The following is a 24,779-nucleotide window of genomic DNA, read 5'->3' as shown; positions in this document are numbered from 1 at the left end:
ATATATTTTCTTTTATAGGGGAAATTGTCGGAGTCCCGTTGATCGCGCAAGGGCCATCATGGTGCGCACGTCGAAATTAATTATACTTGAATTTCCAATTTTCCCTCAATTTGGACCAATTTTACTCTCAATCTCCAAATATGCCTTCTCGTCAAAATCGCACGAACGAATCGCAAAAACTTCTCAACGACAAAAGGAATCAACATTGGAAAATACAACGACGAAATTCACTGGTGTCGTTTCGATCATAGATAGAGCTCATAGCGGAGAAGAAGAAGAGGAGAAAGTTTAGTCGTTAATCACGAAAGATAGCAACGAAAGGGTTAATAATGCAAGCAGACAGAGAGAGAGAGAGAGAGAAGGACACGTTAATATCGATTGAACGGTCGGAGGGCTGTGCGATGTGCGTCGCGACGCGCCGCGTCGCGCCATCCAGCAATCGTTTTTTGCCTCTTTTAATCGGTCTCGTACGCTAACACACACGCCTCGAATCGATATCATCTCGCATGCGACGCGCCATTGCTCGTGCCTCCACCAAGATTTTGATAAATTTTAGTTGGCAAATATTTGGCCGGGACAAAACGCGCGGCCAGATTTTTCGAGAAATCCAGGATACGCTTCTTTCTCTCTCTCTCTTTTTTGGGGGGAAGGGAAGTTTATACGTCGCAGTGGTTCTCATTATCGCTGGAATTCACTCTTTCTTTCTTCAATTTGTCGCAATACAATGTTGATCTGCATACTAATATTTTCTTTCGATTCAAATTTTCTTTCTAATTCAAAATTTTATATTGTATATGGAATATTGTAATTGTTGGTAAATTCAATTCTAGCTTTCGATTGTTATACTGTGTTTCATTAGACATTTTATTAATTACGGTAAATTTAAATGATTTCATTTTGCGAACGATAACATTAATACGCGTAATAAATAACTGTGGAAGGAAATCGTGTGTCCATTTCTCGAATGGACGTATATTATAATATTTAATCGGCGGTCGAGATACCTACATTCGAGGATCGGCTTTTCGAAAGTGGATACGCGGTTTCCGGTAGCGTTGTACCGCGAAGCTTAATGGCGGACAAAAGTTGGTTGGTTGGAAGGATGTTGAAAGGAAGAACGGAATTTCAGGGGGGAGAAAAATTGCTTGGGTTTTTGAGAGAAGTAGGACGAATACGGCTCGCGTTGGAAGGGTTTTAATGGAACTCGAGATCTTGAACAAACCGGCGGGGTCTTCAACCGGTCACCGAAGTTTGATTGCGTTTCGGATGGAGTTGCAGCAAGCAAGATTTGTGCAAGAAACCGAGTAGGCTAGTTAATGGTAGGTTGAAATTCGGGTATGTTGTCTCGAATACGATGATTAATTCTCGCGAATTCGCGCTTCATCTCACGTATAAATCTCTCGAAATAAGTTTAAATTGGGTTGCTAGCAGCAGCGGTAGTAGTAGCAGTAGTCGAAAATTATTCGCATAAATATTTATAAGACGAGATATTTAATCTGGATAAACCTTTCTGAATCTACAAATTAAAAATGTTGTCGGTTTTGAAACTTTTTCGCGATTTTAATGACAACAAATGGTAATAAATGAATTATATCCGTCATGAGTGCAATTTATTTACACGGAATATACACGTTTCCTTTTATCACGAAACTCGTTTCATATCTTACGCTTACGTGTTTTCCAGATTTCTTTCTTTCTTTCTTTTTTTTTTTTTCAATCAAAATTTTAGAAACAAGAGACAGGCATACTTTTTTTTTAAAAATATAGAGATACTTATAATCCGTGATCACCGCGTGCAAATTAAAAAGATCCAGTTGAGATAAGTTTTCGATAATCGTATCGCGAGCAAATAATTAGAAAACTTTTCATGCCAACTCGATATAATCCCGTTTCCTTAATCGAATCCCATCCAATCGATTAAACATGACGGCAATCACGCGAAAAATTCCGATAATCATCATAGTTGGTTTTCGAGTTAATTTCGAATGGTTAAAAGAGATCCGTAAGAGAGAGATTCGATTTAATTGGAAATTTCGATGGAGCGCAGAGCGTGGCGGGGCGGCCCGTAATTTCGAGGCGGCGGAAACGCAATTTCCCCAAGTGATCTCCTCCTCCGTGTCTTTATTATGACGGCGTGCCCTACATATCGTTCGATAATTGCAATGCAAATGAGACATTTGCATGCGGGCATAATACGCGGCAGGTGATTTGCATACGGAGAGAAATGCATTCGTATGCGCGCCGTAAAAAAAAAAAAAAAAACTCCTCTCCTGCTAATTATTAATCGACGACGTCTTGCTTCTCCTTCCTGCTTCTCCCCTTCTCCTTTATTCGTCGTTTAATAATTTTCAAACTTGCCTCGATCCATTTTGTTTACACAACGATTCGAAATTTGTTTAACGATCCGCCGAATTTATTTACAGGATGGAAAATTTTAAAGAAAACAAGTTGAAACGATGGATTTTGGATTTGTTCCCTCTGTATTCCCTCGGATCGGATTTAAATATTAAAAGTCTGGAGGGGAAGAAGCGTTAATATATCACGAATAGAATGGACAGAGGAGTTGGAAATTCCTCGACTCTCGGGGGAACAATTTATTGGACTGTCCGGGGCGAAAAAATTGCTAGACTCGGGGATATCCGTCGATTATTCACTGTTTCATTATTCCAGCCCATCGGGGTGTCTCATTCTTATCGCGAGTGTGCTGCTTTCGGAAAGATTTGTCGAGGATTAATGTTTGTGGCGGAAGTTCTCGATAACCGAAGGAAGGAAAGGGAAACCATTATGTTTTTTCCCCCCCCGTTTATTTGGTGCTCGATAATTGCAGTACCGTTTTGAGCACCGCGAACCAAGTCAAACATCGAGAGACGCGTGACGTTGACGTGTCGAAGGCTGTCGCCTTACACCTTTAGACTTAGTCCCAGGTTAGTCACATCTCGGTATTCTCATTGTGAACCGAACCGAAAAACAGCTCGAGCTGAGTCAAGTTTTATCTCGAGTATTAAAGCGGTTCGATCGTTTGGCAGATCGTTAGTCTCCTTCCTTCGTTCGTTGATTAGACCCGTTCGAAAAATTTTCCTGCCCAGTGTTGTACAGTGTTCGAAGGAAAGATTCGAAGAGAGATACTTGGTGATTATCGGTTCATTTAACAAGTTTAGGTATATTCCCCTTCTATTCACCTCTCTATCTAATATTCAAAGATAATCTTGCTCGTTCGAATCGTTTTCAGATATCTTGTTTTTATCTTCGTAATTACTGAAAAAAGAAAGGAAAAAAAAAAAAAAAAAACATGCAAACGCTTTTGACAAAATTAATACCGACCGAGTCACCGAGGCTAAAAATGATAGATGTATCTATCATTTATCGTGTTATCAGTGTATACGACATATACGACGTTCCTAATGTTAAATTTCCTCCAACTTTTTCCTTACACGAAACGAAACACCACTTCGATATACTTGGAGAGAGAATAATAACGCGTTCACAGCGTATCGAATACCGGATACACCTAAACTTAGAATTAGAGAGTTGTTTCTTCGGTCGTAAGGAATTCTTCGAGCGTCGACTTTATCGACCGAGTCTCGCAGCCTTGGCGCGTTTCCGCTCTTCGACGAATATCCGACCGAATGTACAATTGCACGGCACCAATTTTACACGCGTGCACCTGGCGCGAACACGCCCCGATAAACTCTCGTTTGCCAGGCGAGGTTCTTGACACGATAGTAGGCGACTCGATCCACGATCTTTCATCGTTCATCCCACCCCAGCTTGAATTTATATTGGAATAGGTCTCGTGACGCGTGTCTGATTTTGGATTAAGATGGATGAGGGTTGATGTGAAAAAAGTTGATAGCACCGTATATTTTGGTGTTCGGACAGCCGTGTGAATTTTAATATCGCGCGAACGATATTGAGAGTTGAGATTCGACTCTCAAGGAGAGGGATTTTTATATAACGTAAAATCTTGTCGAGCGAAGAAATTATTAGATTTTGATTCGTCGAAACTTGTACGACGTTTAATCTCTCGAATTGGAAGATAGAATGGTTCGATAAGTGTTAATTATCGGAATTGGCCCCCGGTTCCCTGTGTCGTGGCGGCGCATTTCCCATTGGCTGAGGAGACCGCGTTGCTCGATCAATCCTCGCATCAACCTTTGAGAGTGGAACAATAGGGGTGTTGAATGGCATCATACTCGAACCACAGTTCTTCTCGCCGGTGAATCAAAGTGAATCGCGTTCTGAAATAAGCAGCTCCGCTGACAATACTTGTGTGTTCCTCGGATACAACAATCGTCTCTTTATTACTTCCACTTTTTAACGCTCGAGAATCGAAAATATTTTTCCTCCAGATAGAAAACTTTTTTAAATTCGTCGCATCTTCGATAATCTTCGATAATTGTATATTAACCGATTATGATTCTTTGTATTATATTGTAAAAGAAATCGTGTAGTCGTATCGAGTTATCTGTAGGCAAAGTTGAAGAATTTTTGCAAATTTTTATTTCGAACGTCGCTTTACTTTGTAGATAAAATTGAAAAGTATTTTCTTCGAATTCTATAATTGTTTAAAAAATTACAAAAATTGATTTGAAATCCTTTTTCAAACATTAACACAACAGTTTCGTCCGTTCGTAAGAATCGTCTATCAAGATTCTGAAATCGCGTGCATCTTTCATAAAACGTATCCAAACATCTGCACGCTCTCTCTTCCATTTTCAAGTCTCCTCCTCCTCCTCCTCCTCCTCCACTTGAATCCACACAAGCTCTACGCAAATACTCTCTGAAAACGCATTCAATCCCACGGCTAATCATATATATCTTCTCTTCCTCGCCGCGAATTCAACTTGGAATTCGTATTCCAAACTCGCGGGCAAAAGAATTGAATCGTAATAGAATTATCGCGATCGAAAATCATCGGAGCATCAATTTTTTCCCACTGCTTGTTGCGTTCGTACGTTCGTTTTCGATTCGTGCACCTTCCTCGTTTCATAGGAGGAATATAGGAGGTGGATATAACGCGATAAAAGTGCCTCCAGCGATTGGTATGCAAATGCAAACTCGATGATTGTCCACACCTACGAAACAACCTTCTGCGTACCGTTGGCCGTCTTCAGCGTTCCCTGGAACCGGCCGAGTAAATTGCATCGCCCTCCTTTCGATTAACGCGCAACTCGATTTATAACGCCGCTTAACCGACCTACCATTTGGGATTCTAGCGCTCTTGGTAAACACGTGTTATAATTTATGCTCGTGCGTAATGTGCGCCATTTTCGCCTGTATTGGATAGTAGATGTACAATTCGATGGCAAGTTCTAAAGAATTTAAGAAACGAAATTAATACAGTGGCGTTCGAATCCTGGAAATTTATAAATTTATAAATTGAATCTCTGCTGTGTTTCGTGAAAATTGGAAGAAAGTTATATTTATAGAAAATTTGGAGATACTATATATTGTAAAAAGAAAATAAATCTGCTCGATACCAAGTTCTAAAGAATTTAAGAAACGAAATTAATACAGTTCGAACCTTGGAAATTTATAAATTGAATCTCTACTGTGTTTCGTGAAAATTGGAAGAAAGTTATATTTACAGAAAATTTGGAGATACTATATATTGTAAAAAGAAAATAAATCTGCTCGATACCAAGTTCTAAAGAATTTAAGAAACGAAATTAATACAGTTCGAACCTTGGAAATTTATAAATTGAATCTCTACTATGTTTTGAAAAAATTGGAAGAAAGTTATATTTACAGAAAATTTGGAGATACTATATATTGTAAAAAGAAAAAAAATGTTTATTAGGAAATTGCACTGGGCAAGAAAAATTGGATAACTTCAAAGGAAAAGTCGTATTGGAAAGGATTGGATAAAAAATTTGGAAGTGATATGCGTTTCATGAAATTTGAATATTCGCAGAAAAAGTGGTATTAAAAAGTTGTTGGAAAATTTGGATAGATATGGAAATTCAAAAAAAAAAAAAAAAAAAAAGTTGCGTTAGAAAGTTACACGAAAATTTGAAAGTATCGCGTTCCATGAAATTTGGATATGGCATTGGAAAGCCGACTTTTGAAATTTGGAAATGCGTATGCTTCGTAAAGTTGCATTAAAATTTTTCTCACCTACTAAACTTTTCCTCAAAGGAGATTATTAATTTAAATCATTTGGAATCAATAACGAAAACTCAGAAGAGGAGGGGAGTGCACACGTAAAAAGAAGAGAAATTTCGAAATCGGATCGCGACAATTTGTCAATCCTAATTGACTCGATAACAATTTATAATTTGTAACCGGTTGATTTGATTTATCCGCTCGTTAAATTCGTTGTGGGTCGTCGATTTCGATTTTTCTTCGTTTCATAAATATCGAAACGACAATGATAACTTTATCCAGAGAGGCAGGGGGGTCATGGCTATTTTACAATACCGTATTGTTAGAAATTACCGTGAATCGCGTTATCATGGGTGGGGAGGGAGGTTAAAGGCGAATCAGGCGAAGTGAGTCACAGTGTCATTGTGGTAGAATGCCACGTATTCGTATTAAACAGTCGCAAGGATTGCATTTGGTTAACGATTTGAAATATATATATATTTTATACGATACGTGAGTCAATTCTATTTTTACAATCGATGAATCATCCGCGTCGATATATTTTTATGAAAATTCATTACACAACAAAACATTCTTTATATTTTGAAAGTAAAAAAAAAAAAGAAATAGACACTTTCTTTGCTAATTTTTAATGAAAAATCACAAAATTGCAGGACAATTTTTTGTCGTGTTAAAAAAAGATTGTTAAGATAGAATATGAGAGAAAGAAATGTTAAAATTAAACGTTCATCGACGATAAAGTGGAGATAATGGATAAAAATCCATCGACGAATCCAACTATACCGAACGAATTCAAGGCGACGTCGATCAACAATCGATCACCACTCAACTTCCACAAGAAACAAAAGCTTTTCTCCGCGTCATCGAGGAAAAAGATCGGTAGCCGAATATCCCGGCAATGTATTTCTCCTCCCCCTCCTCATGAAAAGCATTTCGAGTAGCGTCGGCTTAACCGTTGAAGTTCTCATTGTCTGGTTCCGCCAATTAATGGCACGACCAAGCAGGAAGGCAACCAAGGGAGGAAATAAAAATGCGATGGAAGGCTTTATTGGCTATCATTGGCCCTTGGACGCATTCGCTCACCAAAACGTTCCCATTGTTCGTTTCGTTTAAATACCCATGGAAATGGGCTTACGGAAAACTGGATCAATGGAAAAGAGAAAATGAGCTGAGAAACGCGGCAGCCTGTATCGATCCTTCTATTCCGCCCTTCTATCTCGATCAAACACTCTTCGATCGAAAATTCTGTTTAAAATTTACGTTTTCCTCTTCTTCTTCTTCTTCTTCTTCTGAGGTTGAAACAAAAAAATCGTAATATCGTAATGTCTTTAATAATTTTTATTTACCTTTTTACTTTTCAACCTTTATGTAGCAACGGCTGGTAGAAATATTCTAATAGAGATTCAGTGTCGATTACGCGATATGAATTTTTGTTGAACGATTAGCGAATATGTGACGGATCGCTTCCGATAAAAGTCGTGGTCGCGTGATGAACACGAGTCCGTTTTCTGCCGTGATCTAACAACACGTGACAATATTTAACGATCAATCAAACATGGAATGGTATCGGTACTATCGCATAGTTCTCCTATGCGAATCATAACGAGGGCAGCACTGTGTTATCATCGCTATTTTTACATTGTCGTGATAAAGGTGGTTCATTCAAACGTCCTGGTTATTATCCGTGATGCTTTCATTCGCATTTATATATTTGCAGTTCGTGTTCGCGAATCAATAAGATAGAAACAGAGTGTAAACAGTGGTTACGTTAATGTAACGGTAAGATATAATCGTGTAGAATTTTTCATCTTTGACAATCTTATTTGTTGCTCTTCCAAGATTTATATACGTTATCCGCCAGCTTTGATTATTTCTTTCGAAAAGGGAGAGAGAAAAATTTGTAAATGTTATAATTACGAATATGGATAAATATACAAAATGTGTCGGAGGAAAAGGAAACAAAGAAGATCCGAGAAACGCATCCACGATGAATTAATCTTACATCATCGGGTGACTCACCAAAACCTTGCAGCAACCATGTAACAAATCTTAAAACCTCCAGTTCTAAAATTACGCAATTTTAAATAAATTCTGCTTATAAAATATCCCTCTCCCCAATTTGGCCTCCAAATACGCATTTTCAAATCTTCTATCCCATAAAAAAAAAAAAAAAAAGAAAAAAATGAAATGAATAACCCATTGCAGGCAGTTCAGCATGATATGATAACAAAACGTTGCAGCAACAAATCTTAGAATCTATTTTAAATAAATTCTGCTTATAAAATATCCCTCTCCCCAATTTGGCCTCGAAATACGCATTTTCAAATCTTCTATCCCATAAAAAAAAGAAAAGAAAAGAAAGAAATGAAATGAATAACCCATTGTTGCAGGCAGTTCAGCATGATATGATAACAAAACCTTGCAGCAACAAATCTTAGAATCTATTTTAAATAAATTCTGCTTATAAAATATCCCAATTTGGCCTCGAAATACGCATTTTCAAATCTTCTATCCCATAAAAAAAAAAAGAAAAGAAAGAAATGAAATGAATAACTTATTGTTGCAGGCAGTTCAGCATGATATGATAACAAAACGTTGCAGCAACAAATCTTAGAATCTATTTTAAATAAATTCTGCTTATAAAATATCCCAATTTGGCCTCGAAATACGCATTTTCAAATCTTCTATCCCATAAAAAAAAGAAAAGAAAAGAAAGAAATGAAATGAATAACTTATTGTTGCAGGCAGTTCAGCATGATATGATAACAGCGACCGAGGATAACTCCCCCGCAAGATGAAGAATCCTTACGTCCTCGCGTGTTTGCTGCTCGTTGCGCCCGCGGTGCTGTGCCTCACCCTGCAGGAGGACGATCTGGTGTTCGACGACGTCGGCGAAGAGGGGACCAGCACCGCAGCAACGGTGATCAGTCGCCGGTACGACGAGCACAAGGCCAACTGGCTCGAGCAGAAGTATCCCCACGAGGTTAAGAGGCATCAATTCGACAAGGTGAACAACGTGCCCCACGTCGTGGTGCCGGTTGGCCACGTGCTTAAGCTTCGCGTCCACAAGGAAGCGTTCACCGGGCCCGAAGATTACTACGAGGTGAGTGTCATCGTCGAGTCTTTGGACGACACATTTATCTCTCTTTGCATCGAGGGATTGGTTTTATTTCGAGGAATGGTTGATTCGTTGTCGAGGAGTTTGGAAGGTTTGGGTTTGTTGTTAAAAACGTAGTTGGAACAACGTGACCCATTTTAACAAGGAGTGCATTATTAAACGGGGATATCAAACGGTGACATCATCCTCGTCGCAACAGTTTGTGGGTGGTTAATGCTTGGCTTTCGTCAGCCGGTAGCTATGGATTGTTTTTCGCGAGTGAGAAGCGAAACGTGGGCGAAAGAGAAGAGTTTATGTTCTGAGAAACGCAGGTTGGAGTAATAAACTCCTCTTGTCGGGAGTGTGATTTAAATGGAAATGGGATTTAATGTGGAAATTTTCTGTTATCTCTCGGTCGATAAATATTTGCTGAACGAATAAGTGAAAACTTGTAATAGTTGGATCGATATTGCATAATATAAATCAGATTCTAAAAGCGGATCATATGGTCAGATTATTCTAAATTCCATTCGAAGGTATACTCGAACACTTGTTTTACAATTACGAGATAAAAATGTGTTCGAGGTAATTGAATATTGGTCGAACGTGTCGAACGATTTCGAAGTTATGTTTCTGGACTAACGCCAATACGCCTGATCCTTGTGTATTTCCTTTTCTCGATCATGCCAACATCGGCGAACGAATCTATATTCCTGATTCAATTTGGCGATAGAAAATTCGCTTACAAGGTACAAGTGCGAGAACTTGGGTTACCAATTTAGTTGCAAACTTTGATCGTAGATTTCGTACATTGTTGTCTTGTGTCTCCTTAATAATTTGTTTAGATATCTAATTTTTTCGTTACAAGTATATGTAGTTAAAATTTCATTAAAACTGCAGTAAAACGAGATTGTATATATTTAATAGTTTGAGTTAGAAGAAGATCAGAATTTGCATTTTGCATCCTGTTGGTGTGACGGAAGATAAAGAAAGATTGTAAATTGATATTTTTATTTTCTTCGATAAATGGAGCGAGGTCAAAGTACATTCGCTAATCCTCTCGAATACATTCAATAAAATGTAATAAAAAGGAATATAATATCACAAAGAAAGAAAGAAAGAAAGAGAATTTCAATAATGATAAATAACGCAAGAAAGATCCTCAGAGAGAAAGAGATATTTTACTTGGAATAAAACGTCCTAAGGACATGAAAAAGAGCGCAGCGTAAAGGAAGTATCAAAGGAAGAGAAAGTGGTGGTAGTAAAAAAATTCAGACGTCAAAAGAACGACGAAGGGCAATAGAGTTGATGGCGCACGAAAATATAACGAAATATAACACCGGAGAAGAAGAAAATTTCCATCTGTTCTGAAGGGGAAACGTTTCGAGAAAAAAACCTACTATAAATATATGGAATATAATAAATTTGAAATGGTATGTATTTGGATGGAATTGAATAAAATTACATTCCGGAATTCTCGACGAAGTCCGGAAATTTAGCGTAACAACAATGGTCGTCGAGTGGTAATAGGGACGAAATTTTTCGTGCTAAACTCGATACGAATGTGACGACAGATTTGGAATTTATTTTCAATCGATATCCACACGTGTTCGATATTGGTCGCTATCAAAAAAAAAAAAAAAAAAAAAAAAGAAACGACGATGCTCAATAAAAGTTCGATAATCCGAATGTAATCGGCACCACAGCGGTTATCCTTTTCTCGTTTAGTGGATCGTCAATAGCCGCAATTTTATTTTCCGCGATAAAAAAGAAGGAGCAGCGCGTTTCGAAGGAAAAATGGCATCTCGACGGATATAAAAATTGCGTCTGAGATGAAAGATCGCCTTGTTTTTGTTCCCAATGTTGTTTGGAGAAGCAACGATGAAATTTCACAGGGTTAAAATTGCAACGATGGATAAATATCCAGCGTTGAGAAAACGTCTCGTTCTCGTGTTCAGAGTGGAAAGAATTCGAGAATATTTTTCTTCTTCTTCTTTTTTTTTTTTTTTTCTACAATTTTTCTTATTTTTAATACTCGTGAACTGTATTTGTTCTTGTGCCAGCAATTTTGAGCAATCGTTTCGACGATTCGTGCAAATACGTTACGTAATCGTATTTGTTTTACACGCTGGTATTTCCAAGAGTAATGTAGAGATTGTTTTTAACAGAGATTTAGACAGAGGTAAATCTTCTATTTCTCCGTTTTCGTGTCTGTTAATCGAAGCAGAAATAAAGAAAAATTGTATTCGAGTTAAAAAAAAAAAAGATAGATTTAGAACAACCGAATATTATAAATTCTGTAAGTAGAATTAAATTCATGTTCGATAAGAAAGAAACAACTGAATCTAAGTCAAATTAGATTTACTTAATTCGAATTGAGTTACATAATTTTATTGATCTAATTTTCTAAGTAAAAGAAAAAGTTGACAATTCATCTCTTTTCAAAAGATACACACCCCATCGAAATTATCTCCAATTATCTGTAAAGATTAAATTCAATTCTATCGAAAAGTTCATCGTTCATCCAGTTCGATCTGCTCTATGTTTGAAAACCAGTTGTTCGACTCGAGCGGGAACAAGCTACTGCGATGGTTGTACTGGGACGACGCTGCGTCGACCCTGATGGGCGTCCCGACGAAGAAGGACGTTGGCAGCCGTCGGCTGAGCGTGAAAGTGGTGCCAAAGGACGACGCCGCCACCACGAAGGACCTGTTCGTCGTGCAAGTGGTCCCCGAGAAGCACGAGGAATTGAAGCACAGGGACGGAAAGGTGAGTATCCTAAATCTTCTCTTGCACCTTTGCCAGGTTTATCGTGATAGGCGCTCGATTGGCAACGATTCAACTAACTCCTGAACTCCTACAACAGGTACAATTCCTGCCGTTGTTAGAGAATTAATCGTGAGAACTTGCAACCTGTTGGCAAGGTCTACCGATGATTGATTCTATTTGGATCTATCTATATGATTTATCTTTCTCTTTAACAGGAAGTTCAATTTTTGTATTTTCTTATTGTAGCAAAAGAGAAATGGTGGCACGGTATCTGGAATATGTATATTAACAATAAACCTACCGACATTTCATGTATACCGCTGCAAAAAAAACATTTGTATCTTAATAATAGAAAGAGATTTTAGCTAATTGGATTCGTAAAGTAAACAATAACACAGAAAGTTGTGAATATTGAAAAATTGGGTTGTATCTACATTATCTAGAAAAAGTCAATAAGTCATATGGCGATACAGTAACTTTGTCAAACAAGAAATTCTAAACGAAATTTCAAAAACGGTCATTTGACTACGCGTGGTAGGTTTAGTGTCAAAATACACCCACGCGAATTTTTCTTCACTCAGTCCAGCATTCTTCTCTTTCGAGTAAGAAAAAAGGTTTTCTTTCCGTTTCAAAATCGCGAATCCATCGATTCGCGCGTGAAAAAATTCGCACGTGTTTGCGAATAATTGGGATCATTGAATCGATGACCGATCGGTTTGTGAACTCGGCCGAACTCGATGGATCCAGCCGAAGCTGTTAATGAAGCGGTAAATCAATTAGCACGTTAATCGGTTTCGCCGATCGGGGGCAACATGGCATATACCGGAGGGGATTGACTTTTGCGCGACACGTTGATCGTTTTAATCGGATCCGCCCGATTTTCGCCAGCTCGATAATTAATTGGCCCGAATCCCGCGCTCGTTAAATCGCTCGTCGGACGAATTATCGCGTTTATCCTTCCGCCACGAGCGGAACCTAACCTCTGAATCGGTCAACGCCATTTTTGAAACGCCGCTCGATCGATTAAACAGGGAGAAATTCGATTATATTCTTCGCACTCGATTCGTGTTACGTCAACTCGGGCAATTTGATTCGTCGTTTTTTTTTTTTTTTTGCCTACGAAATCTCGTACTTTTTTTCAAAGACTGTGAAACGATTGCAAAGTGGGAATTTTTTTTCTTATCCAAATCAACGTCAGCAATTCCCCAGTATTATTTTTAATCGCGTTTTCTATGCGCTTCGAAAATTCGAAATGTGTTTAAGAAAGAAAAAAAAGTCCGTATTTTAAACTTATCGTAGGAAGAAACGATAACTTGTCATATTTTTCTCTCAAACTTTCGAAATTGTCTGAAACGAGAGGAAAGTATTACAATTTATAATTTGAAAATGGAAAGATACAATTTTTTCGGATACGTACAGCTTTCGACAACAAAAGGTGATAAGATCGAAGGAAAAAAAGAAAAAAGGAAGAAGAAGAAGAAGAAGAAGAAGAAGAAAAATTTATTCGACTCGCGTGCATCGTGGAAAGATTGCCGCGTGGCACGATTGCATCGGCGTATAACACATCGGTTAAATCTCTCCGCCAGAAATTAGGCTGGTAGACGATGCTGATTGATGCCAATTGATAGCCGACCGTATTGCGCATCACCACGAATGGTATTGTTCGGATCCTTCTCGGTCGGCCTTAATTCCTCGTGTTTCGCACACTGACACCGTTCGTTTCGGCCCGAGCCAGCCAACTGAAATAGGACGCTTCTGATTTTAGACACACTGCAACGAAGGGGAGGAACAGACGTTGCTGACGATACTGTTGGACGCAAAGTTCGACAACCTCACGCCGGTCACGCGAGTCAACACCATCGAGAACCTCGCAGGATTTCTGGGACTTCACGTGGTACGTGGTACTATTGTTGCATGCTCGATGAGCTGAGGAGTGATTTAAAATGTAAACTGTTATTTTTAATCTTTCTAAATTTAGTAAAGATTTTTGTCGGTATATGCTTCGCTTTTGTGTCGCGATGAATATATAATGAGAATCGATGATGAGATATAGGATGATGTAAATGACACAAGCTTTGGAGTAATTTGTTTCTTTTTTTCTTTTTTTTTTTTTTTTGAGAAAAGAAAAACGTGTGAGATGTACTGGAAGAATAGAGAAGATTTATCACGAATAGTTGTATAATATTTTTTCGAGTCATATGGAAGATATTTTAGAAGGTGAAAGATTGTTAAAGGGATGATGGTGTAAAAAATGATGCTCGCCGATACGATACAATGATAATTTTCTCGTATAGAATTCTATTGCTGTGAGTTCGGTATTTAGGAAAAAAATTTTTTATTACTTTACATTTCGACAAATGGAATTCTTTGTACGAAGTTCTAAAGTTGAAAGCATTCGTCGATAGTATTTCAAGTTATTTTTTCGCTCGCGTCAATTGGATTCCATTGAATCAAATGATATTGCTGACTTTATGGTATCGAAGCATACGATACGTGATATACAATATGTGCATATTATACTTTTTTTTTATCATCATCATTATTATTGAACATAATCGAAATCTAATGCAAATGAAATCAACTATAAATTTTATAAAGCCTTAGAATCATTTTGTTTACCTCAAATCTTTTTCCAAGCTTTCTAAAATCCTAAAATTGTTCCAGATTTTAAATATTCTAAACTTTTATAAATTCAGAATTACTTCAAGATTTTTTTTTTTTTTTTCACAAAAAAATCCAAAATTTTCCAATTAGATTTAAAAATTCATTTAATTCCCTCTCTTTTTCTTTTTCAAAAAGAACAAACATCCTCGAAAAACGAAGAAAAATCCTGAAATATTTCCACGATCCCGAAACGAGATGCTCGAGTCACGATTTTCTCACTTTGTTCATTAACAAACCGAAACTGAGAAAAAGTTTAAGTTCGAAAGGGGAGAAATATGAGAAATCTTTGCGGAGGAGGTTGTCCCAATTTCACCGCCTCGACGAGAAGAATATTTAATGAAAATTCATCGTGCGAATACGAGTTTTTCTTCATACGAGTTTTAAAAAATTTTACAAAGCTGTTCCACCGTTGTGGAATAGAAGATGCATCGCGGTCCCGACATAATAAATGTTCAAGTAAATTTTTAAAGTATATCCACGTCGAGAGAAAGAGAGAGAGAAAGAGAGAAGGAAGTTTCGTCGAGCATAAATTGGACGCCTTTTGAACTTTCCCGCCTTCGTTCTTTCTTTCCGCGCCGTAGCTGTGTAATACTTAATTAATTTAATCGTGACGGGGAGGAAAAGAACGCGTTACTCTTTATATACTCTTTATATACATAAGACACGTACGTAGGAAAGCCAGATCTTCCTCCTTCGTGCCACAGAATTTTTCTTCCTTATCTCTTCCGTGATTGTACTATTATTCGTAGGATATTTCTGAAGCGACATTGTCCGATTTCTTTTCTTTTATTTCGTCCAGTATCGCCTGGATGAATGAACTTCTCAGTTCTCTCCTTTTTTTTTTTTTTTTTTGTAAGATTTCTCTCGTTGAAAAATTGAAGTTAGATGAAGTAAAAGAGGCGGAGATGGAAGGAATTTTTTTCGAGGAAGTTGCGGAAAGTTAACTTTTAAATTTCGTACTTCTTTGATTGATAGTTTTTATATCAGGATTTTTAGATTTGATACGGGAGAATTGAAAAAAATTTGTTAAATTTCCTCAAGTTTCAAGTTTTATCTGTTCAAATATATTAATAAAGAAGAGACGTAATCGAATTCATTGCATGGAATCCATTTCGTCGGAATAATCAATTCGATTCCATTGAATTGAATTTTTTCCCATTGATTTAATCGCATCACGGAATTTTTTTTTTTTTTTTTTTCCCCCCCTCAAAGAACGAGCCTCGACGATTAACAATCTATTTTTATTCGAAGTCAAGAACTATGAATAAGCATTTCCATTAAATTGCTTGCAATTTCTTGTTTACTGTTCGCGGAAATTCCTTTATTCATACGCCAATTCGTTCAATTCACATTGGATTCGAATTTCAGAGCGCATTTTCGATGCATCCGCAAAACGCCAAAGAGAATTTCAACGCCGATTCGACGGTGATCCTTAGCGGGCCCGGGAACGTGAAGCATCGGAAAGAGAAACATCTCACGGCAGTCCAATGGCAGGTAAGATTTTTGTAATTAATTTTTGTCAATCATCTTCTTTTATTGTTCAACAATTTTTAAACATTTTTAGTCTTAATCACGCCTCGGTATCTTTCCTTTTTTTCTTTAAGAGACTTTAATTAACAATTTAAAATAACCATTTTATTTGAATTGACACACAGGTCGGTTGTGACGGCCATTTATGGAGACACCAGACAGATTTGGTGAAACATCTGCGAGAACAAGCGAAGGATGGCACTCTGGCGGAAGTAATGCAACTTCCGGTCCTGTTATGGCGCGTTAAAACGGAATCGAGCCTGTTGCTGAGAAGCAGAAGAGAGAGCGGTTCTGGACACTATAGTAATCCGGATTACGACAGTTACGACGATTACGATATTGAATACGATGGTGAAGATGGCGAGGATGGTGAGGATGGCGAGGATGGAGAGGACGGCGAGGATGGGGATGACTCTCAAGTACAGCCAACGTTCATGCCCGAAACTAATCCTAGGGAAAATCTTGCTCCGGAACATCCTCACAGGCATCACCATGGGGAGGAACCTATCGATTGGAACGTAAGGTTTAAGAGTACCGAACGAATAATCGAAATTACTTGGTTCCATAGATTTTTAACAAAGTTTTATTTATATACCTTAGACCGAAGATGACAACGATGATCTTATAATACCCGAGACTCATCCAGACATAATAGAGAGTGTATTGAACAGAACTACTACAGACGCCATGTCGACTGTAAGTATAAAAGATCGAAACTAATCGAGTCGTGTGATGACGAATCGTCACCGATTCTCTCTTTTCTAAATGAAGAAAAGATATATTGGAAAAAAAAAAAAAAAAAAAAAAAAATTAGCAAAAAGAATATCGCTATATAACTGGCTTTCGTTGAAAATTCTTATGTCTCTGTCCTTCATTCGCCATGCCAATCGCTTAAGGGAATCGTTGCGCTTAAAATATCTTAGTATAGCTGTGGGTACTGCGTGTTCAATGCCGACTTATGCCATTTTCTATGCCGTTTAGGCGGTATCGATCGATGTATAGAAAGCGCTGTAATGCGAAGTATCTCTGTTGAAACCAGAAACGAAAGCCTGAGAGAGAGAGAGAATGAGAGAGAGAAAGAGAAAGAAGAGCATATACTTTATATATATATATGTATATATATGTATACATATATATTTTTTTTTTTCTCTCTTTTATACTTTTTGTATTTACATCTTCTTCGCTCCCTTCATAATGTAACTAACAAAGTTTTTCGTGCCGTACATCGCATATACTAACGATTTCGCAGACAACAACCACTGAACTTACATCACCACCATCAACAACTCCAACAACCACCACCACGACGACTACCTCAACTACTTCGACAACAACAACAACAACAACAACAACTCAACAACCACCCTCGTCAACGGCCACTAGTACTACTACTAGCACAACAACGAGTACAACAATAGCAGATACAACAACAGCAACCATTATGCCGACTATCATTGTTCCATCGACCGAGCCACCGGAGAAATCAGAGATAACGATCGAAGAGACAACGAAGAATACCAGATACACCGAGACTGAATCTTTAAATGTCTCATCTGTCACTATACCAGAACTCACCACCATCCCCCCTTCGGTAATTGTACCCCATTCTAGCACCACTACCACCACTACCACTACTGGAACCATCCCTACCACTGTTGTTGTCGAAAGGACGGAAACGGATGTGACCAGTGGTACCATTAATGTCACTACGGAAGAGGTAATGCTTCAATGCTTCAAGCTTCGTTTGTTCACGATAGTTTATGCTACGCATAGAATCGATTTACGTTAGTCTGTCGCTTTAGTACGCCAAACGATAGGTCGTTGTATCATACCCCAAACCTAAGCCATCTTCCTCTTTTTTTAAATGATACGCGTTGAGAATCGTGTGAATGATGCCTTTGCTCATTGTCGTTATGGAACTACGTAGATACTAATGAGAAAGTTAAACTTAGAAGTGTAATTTAATATAGCGTCATGTACATGAGAATCATTTTAAAGTAGGACGTATCAACAATAATTCATAGAAGCTGTAATGAATACCACAGAAAAGGAATATTATTCTTGAAAAATTATTTCAAACAAATATTTCTGTCTCTCTTTCATATTTGGAAATTATGTTTAAAGTGATAATTTGCACGATTCTCTCTCGTACCATTTTCTGAATATTTCATGATCAAATATTTTCTGATCAAATTATCTTATCAATTTTTTGAATCACGATGCATCGAAACTTTACAAATAATTAATTTTTTTTTTTTTTATTTTTCAATATTAAAATATTTTCTTTCTGCCTTCAGCCGACAGAACAGTCGTCTGTGACCTCGACGAAACAACCCAGTACTCTGTTACCTGTCACAGTACCTGCGAACACTACAACCACAACCACAACTACAGCGTTCGTTACATTCTATAACACTACGACTACAACACCTATAATAACGACACAGATGAGAACAACGCCAACTACCACCACAACAACCACTACCACCACTACCACTACCACTATGGCTCCAACCACTGCCAGTACAACCACCACCACGACCACTACCACTCCAGCACCGACCAGCGCTGCTACTGAACCAGCTAGAGTTATCACGGAAACCGAGTATGAAGTTCACAACTTTGCACCTAGACAAGATAGAAGATTGAAGAAAATACCTGTCACAGCTGGAAAACCGTTGAGCTATGTCATACCTGCCAACACGTTCAGTGATATGGAAGATGGAGATACCAGGAATTTGAAACTAAGTTTATATCTACAAGGGGCACCGTTAAAACCCACCCACTGGTTGCAATTTAATCAAAAAACGCAAGAAGTTTATGGATTGTAAGCATCAAGAAATAATATTTCGTCATTGGTGAATGAATTATCATCAACAATGATAATTTCGTTGCAATAAAATTCGCAATTTATAATTAGTTGTTATTACATAGGCCACTGGAGAACGATATTTCTACTTGGACCTATGAATTGGTAGCTGCCGATAGCGAGGGATTAAATGTGACAGATCGACTTGATATCCACGTACAGCAGCACAAGCTTAGTCGTACTGTAAATCATGAATTTAGTATATATTTAAGGATCGATAAACGAACTGAATTTCCTACAGACGTAGACTGGGAGCTAAAGGTATAATATGATCTGCTATAATATAGTTTATATTATATTATATTCAATTCTTACTGGTTTATAGGTAATTCGAAGCATAGCCGAATTGTATGATGATAGCGATACCAGACATATTACTGTTAGATCAGTCGATATCGATCGCGATCAAGCGATTTTCACTTGGACCAACGATAGTTTGCCTAGAAGCAGCGATTGTCCTAAAGATTATATCAACGATTTATTACATGTAAATATACTTATTATTTTACTATTGTTTTTTTTTAGATAATATAAAAAATTTAATTCCATGTCTGTGAATTAGGTTCTGATTGATAGAAATGGTGATCCTAGTTCTTTGCTGAGAAATGTTCTTCTCCCTGAAATCAGAGTGAAACGAGTAGTTTATCAAGGCATTGGACAATGCGAAGATATGACCCGTCCAGAAGTGCCAAAAGTTTCCACGCAGGAGCCTAAATCAAATTTCCCGCCACTACCAAGAAATCAGGTGGATCTTGTCAATGCCACTGTTGGTCAATTACTTGTATTTAAAGTACCAGAGGTGTGTCATATTTCATTATTATTAAAAAAAAAAATGCATTATATAATATACACTTCGATATAAATGATTTTTCATATAAATTTTTATTCTAGGATACTTTTTACGATGCAGAAGATGGTTCCGCAAGAAACATGAAAATGTCTCTGCTAACTATTGAACGCAAACCTATTCCGCCACACGAGTGGTTGCAATTTGATAGTAAAAATCAAGAATTTTATGGAGTACCAATGCGTAGTGATGTTGGACGTAAAGAATATCAATTAGTAGTTACTGACAAAGAAGGTGATGTATCAGAATTGACTATCTTTATCTTCCTATATGACAAATGAACATTTTTTATAACATTTTATTCTACTTGTTATAGGCGCGAGCGCCACCGACGGCCTAGTGGTTGTGGTTCATTCTGCTCCTTTCATGCAACACACAGTAGAATTTTCCATGACATTGGATATCCCATATGAATCATTTGCACATTCTGCTCTTCAAAAGCGTAATTTTATTGAAAAGTTACGAGATTTGTACCAAGATAAAGATACTAATGCAATTTCATTGCATAGCATATCAAATGGTAGCACAGTAATCACGTGGCACAATAGAACTTTGCCTACCTCGTATTGCGCGCACGAAGAAGTTAGCAGATTACGTTCAGTACTTGTTAAGAGTGATAATGATCGTCGATCCGTCACAGATGAAGTCCTTGAGATCATGGGCTTAAAATTCCCTGTTAAACAAATCACTGTGATTCCTATGGGCATTTGTCTTGGTGAATTAACAGACGTTCATTCGCGTGACAATCATGTTCCACCAGTGGACGATTCCACTTCAGTTGGGGCATTCCACGATGATTATCTTATCACATTCGTCCTGCCAGCTATAATAATCGCCATAATGCTCATCTTAGCAGGTATCATTGCATGCGTATTTTATAGACGAAGGCGTAGTGGGAAAATGAGTGTCAGCGAACAAGATGACGAAAGACAAAGTTTCCGTAGCAAGGGAATACCGGTTATTTTCCAAGATGAATTGGATGAAAAACCAGATCCTGGTATATATTTTATAAATTTTCATCTATTAAGATAGAATATGTCATTTTTTTTATCAATCATATTTTTTTTATCATATTTTCATGTATTATAGGTAACAAGTCTCCTGTCATTTTAAAAGAAGAGAAACCACCGTTACCACCCCCTGAATATCAAAAAGCTGAAGACGGTGCAGATGTACCAATGTTGCCAAAGGAGAATTCCGAGGAACCATATCAACCACCTCCACCATTCGCTACAAATCGCGATACTAACCGTCAGAATCGTCCTAAACCTACTCCTACGTACAGGAAACCACCTCCATACGTACCTCCCTAACAAAATACGGTTCACTCGCCTACGCGCAAATATATGTTAGCGATGCTCGGAGACTCCCCAATTCACGCGCAAAACCAAACCAACTATCAGAAGAAATCTCAGTTTGCCGGTAAAATCGACAACTGCGGATCTCTGAACGTATACAACAATCTTAAGTAAAAAAGAAAAAAAAAGAAAAAAAAAATACTTTCGTTCGTCCCGGCATTCAATATCAATATATAATATAATATATCGGTATTATGATACAAGACAAGATGAAAAATCTGTTCGTGAGAATTCACACCAAAAGTCACGCCCATTTTATTTACTTTATTATATAATCTATATATATATATATATAATCTATATATATATATATGTACTCGTTTGTCGCTATTTATCCGCGGTATTTAAAGGAAGAAAAAGGAGAGAAACAAAAGGAAAATCGTCCATAAGTTTGTTTTCTTTTTCTTCCTCTTTTTATTTTTATTTTAACAAATGTACTGTTGTCATCATTGACCGTCTTGTAATTTCACGGGAAACTTTTTCTAGGGAGTGTATGGGATTACAAATCACGCGTTGCCTTTCGTAACGAATTCAAACTGTAGAAAGAGAGAGAGAGAGAGAGGGAGAGAGAGAATGATTCACTACTCTGACCGGGTAAGCGGATATTTTAGGTTTTAGGTTTATGAAACTTAGAATCAGCCAAGTCGTTTAGGGCGAAATGTATTTTACTTGATAATATGAGGATAGGAAAAAGAACCGATGTGTATATGCAGCAACGATACTCGTTAAATATTTCAGTAATATCAGTGCCATTTTTTAAGCAATAAGGGTATCCTGCTGTGAATGAAGAAAACACATATGATGGTTCTATGACTTAACACAATTTACTGTTTAAAAAAAAAAAAAAAAAAAGAAAAGAAAAAGATGCGGTCTCCAAGTATCAAAGACTATCGACTTAACGAATCTTACAACGTACCTATAATGCATAACGCTGCCAGATAAAAAAAAAAAAAAGAAATACGATAATTCGTCGTCGGATGAGATAGTTTTATTGCTAGTTATTCAAGATTTTTTTTTATACTGTCCATTTTATAAAAGGAAGGAATATTGAAAAGGAAACGAATAACAGTTTCAAATATTCTACAATTTTATTGAACTGATCCATCCGACAATCGATTGTCAGACTTAAACGATTAACTTAGAAAAATGTGAAGATTTTTTTAAAGAAAAAAAAAAAAAAAAAACGTAACTTAATCGTGTGTATCTGTTTGCGCGATATGCCATTGCAGAGTGACAGCAAAATGCTTCCATTGGCGCTGTAGGCCACGCAGAATAAAAGAAAAATTAATGATAATATATACAAATATATTATATATATATATATATATAAATATGTATATTACCTATTTGTCGTTTGATAGACAGTCTGCTGCAGTTACTTAGATCAATGTTTGAAAACACTGCCAGATCCACCTCATATAATATAGCATTTACATTGTCTTGCTCTTTTTATTTTTTTATGTTATTTTATTTTATTTTATTTTTTATTCGCAATGTACAACGGGCTTTCTACTCGTTTTACGCACAATCTGACAAGAAATTGTTTCTTTTTTTTAACTATAACAATTTGTGACTATTATTTAAAGTTCTTTGTTTTTATTTTTTATAGCTTAAAAAAAAATTTTATCTTTTAACAATTCTAAATCTGTTGAAAACTTAATTTTAATTTAGATTTTATATAGTTAACAAGTCAAAAAAAAAAAAATACTAATTAATTAAAACAAAAAAGAAAAATGGGATTAAATAAGAAACAAAAGGAGAGGAGGACAAAGTAATAAGACCTACTTTTTAACATATATAAACAGGCGTAAACACCCGTACACCCTTCCGTACATACGCGTTTTTTATAAGAATAATTTTATAATCTAACAAACTACTCTGTTGCAAAGAAGAATTCTGACTAATTTCAATAAATGAATAAATGAAAAAAAAAAAAAAAAATAGAAAAAATATGAATTGTAATTTTTTTCGTGGGATACGGGTATGTACGCATTGCCGTTTCTTCAATACCTCGATAATTTCCTGATATTTTTTAAAAGAAGAAGGAAATAATGCGAGAAATCGAAAAAAAAGATGAAAAAGAAAGGAAATAGAAAAGAAAAAGAAAAAAAATATGATATCTTTCGCGTACCTCGAATTTGAAGGCTCCGTTCATTCACTCTTTCGTAAAATGAATAGGTAGTTAATAAATCTACAAATTTGGGGTCACTCCTATTAAAACTTGGTATGAATGATGATGATAATTGTGTATGTAGAGTGATAAACGGATGTTTCGTATGCAAGCTAAATTACAATATAATATATAATACCATTAATTCACATCTTTATAATGTAGAAGATGTAAGTATATTAACACGCGACTATCTCTTGAATTCATTTTCATCGCGTCTTGTTTATCGCAGAATATAATCGAACAGATATAGGTATTTTACTCCATGAAGTTGCGTTCTGATGAAACGAACAAGATATTATAAACTCGTTGCGATATATCGCATGAATTAAAAACCTCGGGAGTATTTTCTATTTTTGTATCATGTTTTAGCGTATCAGCTGTTCAAGAAAATTGAAATGTCACGGATCGACGAGACAATCCACGCTCGAGCTATCTTAAAAAAAAAAAAAAAAAGAAAAAAAAATAGATTGAAATCTTTTTTTACAAAAGAGAAAAAAAAATATACAATGAAAAGAAAATAAAAGAAGCTCGAATCGTGGAAGAAAATATATCGATATGTATAATCGATCGCGAAGTACCATTTAAAGACAACTTTCTGAATCTCCGATCTGTGACCTGCGATAAACAAGAGAACTCATATCATGCTTTTAATCATATCATACGCGTAATTTTCATGCGCTACAATTGTGTTACTGTGACAGAAACGACGAATATGTATGATAAATATGTACGATATTTATAAAATACGGAGAATGAAGGAAAAAATGTAAAGAAAGAAAAAAGAGGTTAGATCTGAAAACGAAAATAAGAAAACAACTATCATGTAGAAAACTAAAGAAATTCGGTTTCTTTTTTGTCCTACGAAAAATAAAGGGTGATTCGAAAGTATTTTGTACAGACAATGGGGAAACAAGAATGAAAAAACGAAAAAAATTACAAGGAAATAAAACAAAGATTGTAGAATTCGATCGATTCCTAAAGGACATGAATAAATGAAAAAGTTCCACTTCAAGAAGAGAAACAAGGAAGGAGAAATTATCACATTGCGTATAAGCAGTTTCTTGTATACATAATGGTATATACATAAGAATAATACTTATCAAAAATTATTTTTGTTCGTTATTCGCTTCAACGGAACTCCGGATAGGAGCCTGGGCCAGGTAAAAATGTCCTTCCTTCGATTTCTGCGATCGAAAAGATATCGTATCTCGTTAACGGTCATCTTTTCGAATGAAATCGTCGATGATAAATAAAAGAACGTTGATTAACACACACATACACAGATACACGCATATACAGATATTTCTGACAAGTACTGCATATTAAACATGTGTAAAGTTAAGAGTTAATAAAATCATTTTAGGATA

The 24,779-nt window shown here is 36.6% G+C and overlaps 1 protein-coding gene across 4 annotated transcripts in view; it reads left to right on the top strand.

Moving 5' to 3' along the window:
- LOC100869758 (uncharacterized) overlaps positions 1–24,779 on the top strand; it is a 98,768-nt gene extending 73,989 nt beyond the window's left edge. For 3 of the 4 annotated variants that reach the window (XM_003696442.4, XM_086904467.1, XM_086904466.1), the window contains 14 exons: positions 8,850–9,208; positions 11,759–11,971; positions 13,737–13,865; positions 16,004–16,129; positions 16,291–16,683; positions 16,766–16,861; positions 17,415–17,882; positions 18,463–18,992; positions 19,100–19,295; positions 19,360–19,521; positions 19,597–19,833; positions 19,926–20,115; positions 20,198–20,878; positions 20,971–24,779. In XM_003696442.4, the coding sequence (XP_003696490.2) occupies positions 8,900–9,208; positions 11,759–11,971; positions 13,737–13,865; positions 16,004–16,129; positions 16,291–16,683; positions 16,766–16,861; positions 17,415–17,882; positions 18,463–18,992; positions 19,100–19,295; positions 19,360–19,521; positions 19,597–19,833; positions 19,926–20,115; positions 20,198–20,878; positions 20,971–21,194 (3,954 nt within the window). In that variant the 5' untranslated portion in view covers positions 8,850–8,899 and the 3' untranslated portion in view covers positions 21,195–24,779. The remainder of the gene's footprint in view (positions 1–8,849; positions 9,209–11,758; positions 11,972–13,736; positions 13,866–16,003; positions 16,130–16,290; positions 16,684–16,765; positions 16,862–17,414; positions 17,883–18,462; positions 18,993–19,099; positions 19,296–19,359; positions 19,522–19,596; positions 19,834–19,925; positions 20,116–20,197; positions 20,879–20,970) is intronic. The other variant, XM_012490407.3, reaches the window with a different exon arrangement.

The sequence above is a fragment of the Apis florea genome, unplaced genomic scaffold (genome assembly GCF_048593485.1).
Source record: "Apis florea isolate Af1SG1 unplaced genomic scaffold, ASM4859348v1 contig_2350_pilon, whole genome shotgun sequence".
NCBI lineage: Eukaryota > Metazoa > Arthropoda > Insecta > Hymenoptera > Apidae > Apis > Apis florea.
The sequence above is the reverse complement of the archived record's forward strand: the minus strand, read 5'-3'. Positions and strand labels throughout refer to the sequence as shown.